General features: G+C 42.2%; 2 protein-coding genes across 2 annotated transcripts in view; both read right to left on the bottom strand.

Annotated features, from left to right (window-relative positions):
- Positions 1-6,545, bottom strand: part of LOC6546086 (synaptotagmin-5) — a 49,563-nt gene extending 43,018 nt beyond the window's left edge. Inside the window, exon 1 of the mRNA XM_015157629.2 lies at positions 6,083-6,545. The gene's annotated coding sequence lies outside the window, so the exon portion shown is untranslated. The remainder of the gene's footprint in view (positions 1-6,082) is intronic.
- On the bottom strand, positions 2,672-3,358 carry LOC6545899. Its single transcript, XM_001972755.3, has one exon. It carries the CDS (start codon positions 3,340-3,342, stop codon positions 2,716-2,718), a length of 627 nt encoding a protein of 208 aa, XP_001972791.3. The 5' UTR covers positions 3,343-3,358; the 3' UTR covers positions 2,672-2,715.
- Positions 6,546-7,318: the final 773 nt, after the last annotated feature.

Below are 7,318 nucleotides of genomic sequence, written 5' to 3' on the forward strand. Positions count from 1 at the left end.
TCACATACCCGTTACTCAACTGGTAGGAGTGCTATAGAGAAATTCAAACTATTTGTTGGGAAAAGCATAGAAATTCACAAGGAAAATAGAAAGTGTGGGTGTGGCAGCTTTGGGCGAAATATACATTGTACAAAATATAATGATTTACTTGCATAAAATTTAATAATCCATTAGTTTATCTTGCATACGCGCTTCTTTCGCATTTCCAAAAATCGTAATAAATATAAAGCATTAAATTTGGAACAAATTCGAACTCGCCAGTGGAGTGGTAACTTTTTGGTAGTCGTTCCAGGAACTTTTCATTCTGACCTTTGCCAGGTCAAATTATTGCAATCGACGTAGAACCAGCGCAATTGCTATAATTCTTGTTGACACAGTTGACATGTTTTGGTCAATTTGCCATGGCCTGAACCCCCCTGCACGGTAATTTGCATACAAAAAATTACGAAACTTTGTCTAGTGCCACGGGGAGTCGCGACCTCCAGGGGCGTAAAATATGCCATGCGTTGGCTTTAAATTATTATTTGTTGATGGGAATATTGCGGGTTCATGGTTTATGACAAGATGAAAGACAGATGAAGTCACGCAGAGAGGAAGAGTGTGGGGCTGTGCAGTTTCCCAGGAACTTGGCTTAATTTCGAAAATATTAATTTTAATAACTGCAGAAACTGTAGGCAAGCACCGCAAATATTTAAACACTTTAAATATTATTTAACATTTTATACACCTAGAAAGTTATTCCTGGGACCATCATATAAAAAGGCATTATTGACATTAAAATTCATTGATAATATTAATATTAATAGTATATCAATTAAAATATTAAATTATATTATATTATATATTAACAATGACGTTTGCAAAGTATTATACCTTGTAGGCAGGGTCTTATGCGAAAATAGCAAATAAAACTCTTACACATCTAAGTATTTGCCTTTGATGCATTTATCCTGAACTTAAAGGAACTATTGAAAATATCTCTGAGCAAAAAATTCCTGCATGATAACAGTTTAAGCCAAGATACCCTACCCATGACTCCCACTTAGCTTTTCTCCGATGAGACAGACGCCCATAACAGCGCTCATCTGCTGGGCAATCATTTCCCTCGACGTCGGACGCTAATTTCTGTTTGCTCGTAGGCCACATTTCCCATTTTCCCGCTGCCAGCGGAAAAACCAGGCCTGGCCCACCAGGAAAACAGCCTGTGGCTGCTCATGTGGAAACGGAAGTGTTTCCAATTGTTATGTCAATGATGGTGATGGCTGAGCTCCCATCAAGTCGTTCGAGTGACAGGACATCACAGCGAAAAAAAAAGGAAAACCGAAGAGAAAACAGCCAGGCGATTTATTTGACACTCGGAAGCCAAAGGAGGCAGTAAAACATTTCGCTCAGTGTACACATATGCTGTCATGTGCATGGGATTACTGGCGGCTAGCGCTCATATCCGATGTTTATTCATTACTTTCAGCTTATTAAGCCCGCCATTGTGATTGGAATAAAGAAATAACGCTTAGCTTAACCAAGTGAAGTGCTGCCAACTATGAAGTGGCAAGCATTTGGCCTTAGCATTACATAATTGATACCCAAAGGTAGTTATTTATTCAGGAGCATATGCTGCATTGCTCACATTAGCGAGCAAGTCAAGTTCTTAAGATATTTAGCGTTTGCAATTCAACCATTGGCATTTGCATACTTAATTGATGCAATTAAGCGAAACTGCAGAAGAAAGTACTCTGCCATCGGCCGGCGGAAAGTTTCATGGGCATTAATTCATTTGCATAGCCCAAAGCTCTTCGGTGGGAAAGCGCGCTGGATAAATAGGGGAGGTTGGGAGTGGGAGTGGCCGATGGCGCCAGTCCCTAAGACCCGGCCAAAACCCTAAAAATAAACATGGGGGCAAAAAGCACGTCACTGCCATCCCAACTCCCACCAGTCCGGCGAGCATAGAAAGTCCCTCAATATGCTCCGGTTACATAGGCGAAAACAAAAGCATTTTTTGTAACCAAACAAACTAGGAGCGAAAATAACAATAAGCCCCCTCTTTTTATGTATATTCCCATCGGTCGCGCCTTTAATGAATCAACAAGTGTGAAAGGGTTATTTTGTTCACCTGAATCTATCTTTGCGCGCGTATCGTAAATTTACATAAAACCCTTGAAGTTTCGATTGAATATTTCACCTGCAGCGAGTCGATCCTTGGCCGGGATCCAGGATCCAGTATCCAGGATTCAAACAATGCCCGGCCCTGAAAAGAAAACTGGTCCTTTGGCTTCGCATCTCCCGTCGCTTCTTCTATCCTCGAATTAACATTTTGATTGGATATTTCAATATTGCGCCATATGGCAAGGCTCTGCGCCAGTTGCTTTTTTCTGGCTCTCTGCCGCTGGTCAAAACCGGTTGTCCACTGGTTGGCAGCGGATAGTTCGCACCTTTGATGCCCCACTGCCTCTGTGTTTGCACTCCACTCAATGCCACAAATGGCGTTCAGTATATAGGAAAATCCGCGATAAGATAGCCGACGGGTACTCGTTCTGGTTTTAGGCCCAAAGTGGCCATAAAATGATAATTAACTTTGATACAAGTCCTGAATCATAGATTTGAGCTAATGAGTTCAAAGTGCATCATAATAGGTAGTTAACTTTACACAACCGCTCTCCAAATAAAACAGTAATTGCTCAAGATATTAATTTTAATTATTATTTCGCCGACTGCTCCTTAGATCACCTGGGTGCTGAACACCTGATTTTCGGAAGAGGCAGCAGCCTGGTCGGCAGTCACAGCTGGGGAATCCTCGCCAGACACAGTGGTGGTGGTGGTGGTGGTGGAAGAGGAGGAGGTGGACGAGGGTGCGCTGACCACGGTGGCGGACACAGCGGGCTGGGCGTGACGACGTCTGCGCAAGAAGGGTGCTCCATAATTGTAGTAGTTGTTGTTCCAGTAGCCAGGAGCGTTCCAGCCGGCGGGATAGCCGGGATAGGATTCAAAGTTGGGCCAGTAGCGGGGGTAGTAGGGCAAGATGTTGTCGGAAACCTGGGGCAGGATGCTGGGGGCTTCCACATCGGCGGCCACATTGACGGCGGGCAGGATTTGGGCTGCATCCTTTACCAGCACAGTGGGCACAATGCCGGCATTCTTCACGAGCACAGTGGGCACAATACCGGCAGCCTTGGCCAGCAGCGTGGGTGGCTCCACCGCCAAGTCCACCTTGGCCGAGCGGCCCAATCTTCCGCGCAGGGACAACTGGGCAGAGGACACTGCCACCAAGCTGACACAAACCAGAGCCACGAACAGACGCATATTTTCCAAACGAGCAACCTCTTTCAACTGCCTTTCGTTGGCCATTGCTCCCCATTTTATAGAGCTCCTCTTTTTCGGCTATAATTAATTAGTTTAAATATTGATTCAACTAACATTTCGCTGCTGGGAATCCGTGCAAATTATTTAACCATGTTTTGCGTAGTTTCATATTTGCTTAGTTGGGCTCGGCGGTCGGAGAATCGAAAACAGATTTTGTTGAATAGTTGTCATTAGCGGTTTGCCAAAAACTTGGTTGCTCGATGTTTCCATCTGTTCTATTGTCTCGCACAATCCGGCAATTAAAATGTCTAGCTTGTGAGTTCCGATCCGGATTTCGGTTTTGATGGTGCAAAAGGAGCTTAGATAAATTATTTCAGAAAGTATCTTAGAAACAATTTCTGTTTCGTTCCCCACATATTTGTAAGTTTCAAGTCCAACCGAATTCATTTATTTGCTATAGAATTTACTTGCATAGTTTACATATTTATTGTTATTTATATTGTAATCATATTTTGTAACCATATTTTTATTCAACCACATGCATCAGAAGGAATTTTATATAATGTTTGCATTCACAACCAAACAAAGTAACACTAAAAGCAATTTCCAAGCCAAGGCACACTGTTTAATTTAACAACTTAGTATGATTACTACTGCAATTTTTTGTAGGTGGCAGTTGGAAACTATTGCAAATGCGAAGAGGACCAACTGCGAATTCAAGCAAATAAACTGTCTTCTTCTGCGAGCTATTTCTTACATCTTAGCTAGTTTAATCTATTTCAAGTGAGATATTGTACTCCCTCACGGTAATCCAATCTGCTTTAGGTGCTGCGAGTAAAGCTAGCCAGAACAACGCCGAAAATATTAGAAGCCTCATCCTGATGCAAGTTTCAAGTGAACTAAGCTGCTATTTCAAAGTAGGCGTATATATATGAAATGCCTGAATAACTTATGCCAGTCTGAACCAACTAAGTAAGTGCCTATTTAAGAAGCTTATCGAATCAGTTGCGCATTAGTTAGTTAATTATAAATTAACGAGAACGGCTGGCAAACCGAATGGCGAATAGTTGAGTGTAAACCTTTCCATATGCCTGTTTTCAATTAGGCTAATTGCAAGTGCTGCACAGTGCAGTCCCAAAATTGGTTCACCAACTAAACATTTGGGTCACCTTCGTCTAGTGTCAATCAACAGCAAAAACCCAAGGAAAATGATCAAAAATTAAAAGGATTTGTATTCTGTGGCTTTAATATTGCCGCTATACTTTGAAGAGTTAATTTCTACTAAAGTTCAGGTTAAAGTTAAGTTAAGGAAACAGTGATTTAAGACCAAGGAATGCCATATTTATACTTGCAAAAAATAGTTAGAGAAAGCTCATAAACGCCGAGCAAGTAAAGCACACACTTTGATCATGTCATAAATTTTCTGTGTGCTTTAGCCAGACATCAAGTAATTCACAATTCCCCTTACCATCACGCATACGCCATGTATGCCGCCTTTAAAACGGATTAAAACGGGTACTTAAGCAGGCAGCATAATTAAAAAACTTAAAGCTTAAAACTTAAAGTGCAGCACGTCGAGGGAGCGGGAAGTGTCAACAATGAACTTGTGTGCTGGCAAGGAAGCGTGAAGGATGAAATTTAAGTCCTGGACATGTCAGTGACAAGCTGTCTCGCCATCGACTGGCTGTCTTCGCTACTGCTCCTTGCTTTCTCTCATTCTAGCCGTCCCTTTTGTACTTTCTCCGCCTGGTGACATGGAAGCCATCCAAGCATGCCACCCCATTCCGCGCCTGAATGTCACCACCACCATCAGCAAAAGTTTGCTGACTTGGTCAAGTTTCGGCCAGCAGAGTCGGAACACAAATTAACAACTATAAATTCGGAAATTGCCACAGCAACTTTAACCAATTTGCAGATATATTCACCTACCTGTTGGTCACTCAATCGCACCAAAATTGACGTCATTAGACAGAGAATCCTATGTAACGCCTACCAGGAAAAAAATTCTGCAGGGGCGTAACGAATATGAAGCCGAATTGTACATTCAAAACCCGTATATTGTTCGCAGATAAGGGAGAACTATCTTATCAGCAAATAGCAGATGCAGATACACATGTGCGATAGGAAAGCGAGACGAGTTAGCTTTCATTCTCAGGAATGCTAAGCCCTCGAAAATAAGCGAGTAAATCAAGGAGCTAAACTATTTCGTCCTTTGACCTGGCGAACTTTTGCAGGGATTCACAGATTTAATAAGCCAAGCCAAAGCATAAAAATATATACAGAAAAATATCAACTTGAATGGTAAGTATTCAACAGGCAGGCGATGAAAGGCGACTTTTTGGGTGCCATAAAAAAATGCTGGCTTTGGCTGGTTTAGTGTTTAAATGGCTGGGATTAGGGGCTCGAAGACGCTTTAAGTGCGAATTTCAAGGCTTTTGGCTGATGCGATTACTTATCAAATTGGATTTCTTCATTGCCGTCCCCTTCCCCCTCCACTTACTGCTTCTCAGTTCTTTGTCGTTGGCTTAAAGTGGCAGAGACATTTTAAACTGGAAACTCTTTCAATTGGGGAATTAATGTCGAGATAACAAGGGGGCAGCAAATTGCAGTTTTAACCATTAATTTAAGCTAAAACAATTAAGAGGTACGTTAAGGGGAATGGAAGTGTTTAAGTAACATATAACATTTTCTAAGCTAGAAAGTTAAGAATGCATTTTTAAAATCCATTAATGAGATTTTCAAGACTCATTATACGTTGTGGTTAAATAAATGAATTATTCCTTACCTTCTTATTCTTGATTTGAAGAACTTCTATTTCACAGGAATCAATTGTTTTCAAAACGAATTTTATTGTTTGTGTTTACACTAAATCGGGATAATTAATCATCTCCCTGGGCACAACTCATCAATATTCAAACACTCTTGGCATATGCAAATCCAGGAATGAATTTAACACCAAAGGCGCAATAAGCGAATTCACTGAGTTTCGTTTCAAAACAATTTTGATATCTATGCGCAAAGGCAGTCTATTCAAATTGCAGACAACTGAATCTCATTTTGTGCTGGCCCACACACCGCGCGAAGGTAAAAACAAGAAACATAAACCGTATCAGAATCCAAATCGGAATCCGTATCGAAAACGCTCGCAACCGCCGTGTGAGAGTGACAGGATATGAGTGGCAGGATGTTGGCAGGACCGCTTGCCACAACGACAGGATGGCCAATGCTAGACGCTGCGCCATTCAACGCTACCATATGTTAGCGATTTCTGCCTGTCCGCCGCCGAATCCACGGTTGCTGCAGGGAAAGCTCTGCTTTTCCGGCCGTAAGCCTTCGGCCAACTTCGGCTGCGGCCGAACGGAAAGCTCCTTATCAGTGGGCGGTGTGCGGCTGCGGCTGATAACGAGCTGGCCAGTAATTATCAAGGGTATGCCGCAGGGTTGCTAGTTTTTTAAGCGAACTCGAGCGCAATCTTGTAAAGGAAATCAAAGGTTTCCACATGGGCTATGCACATATTGAACAGTTTTTCTTAACCAAAATATATACATATTTCATTTAGTACTAATACTAATGTGTAGCTAAAAATTAAATGCCCTATTCTAACAAATTCGAAAAGAAATAAATGGTTTTTCACACCATTACACAGATCAGCGTAATAGCGAACTCACGCAACTTGCTTCAAATAAAATGAAGAGTATTTTCAATTTCGCCACCTTCACTTGCCTTGGCCATAAGGGGGTTAAAAAGGGGGGGATCCAACCGAATCCCTGCTGGACGCGCAAAAACATTGCAGCTTTTGCGTTCATTTGACGGAGAGCCGCCCTGCGGCAAGGTACTTTACTGTATGTCCGGCTTAGGTGTCCTTGCAGCACTTGACATTTGCCCAAGCTACCCCTCCTATGGAACCTGTTGAGCTTAGCCGGCATTGGGAAAGTGGAGCAGCTGCATCCGTTTGGCCCCTTAGCATATTGCTAAAGAACACTTTTGTTTATGTCCATGCTCGATACTTGAAGTACTTATT

The sequence above is a fragment of the Drosophila erecta genome, unplaced genomic scaffold (genome assembly GCF_003286155.1).
Source record: "Drosophila erecta strain 14021-0224.00,06,07 unplaced genomic scaffold, DereRS2 tig00000021-arrow-pilon, whole genome shotgun sequence".
Taxonomy (NCBI): Eukaryota; Metazoa; Arthropoda; class Insecta; order Diptera; family Drosophilidae; genus Drosophila; species Drosophila erecta.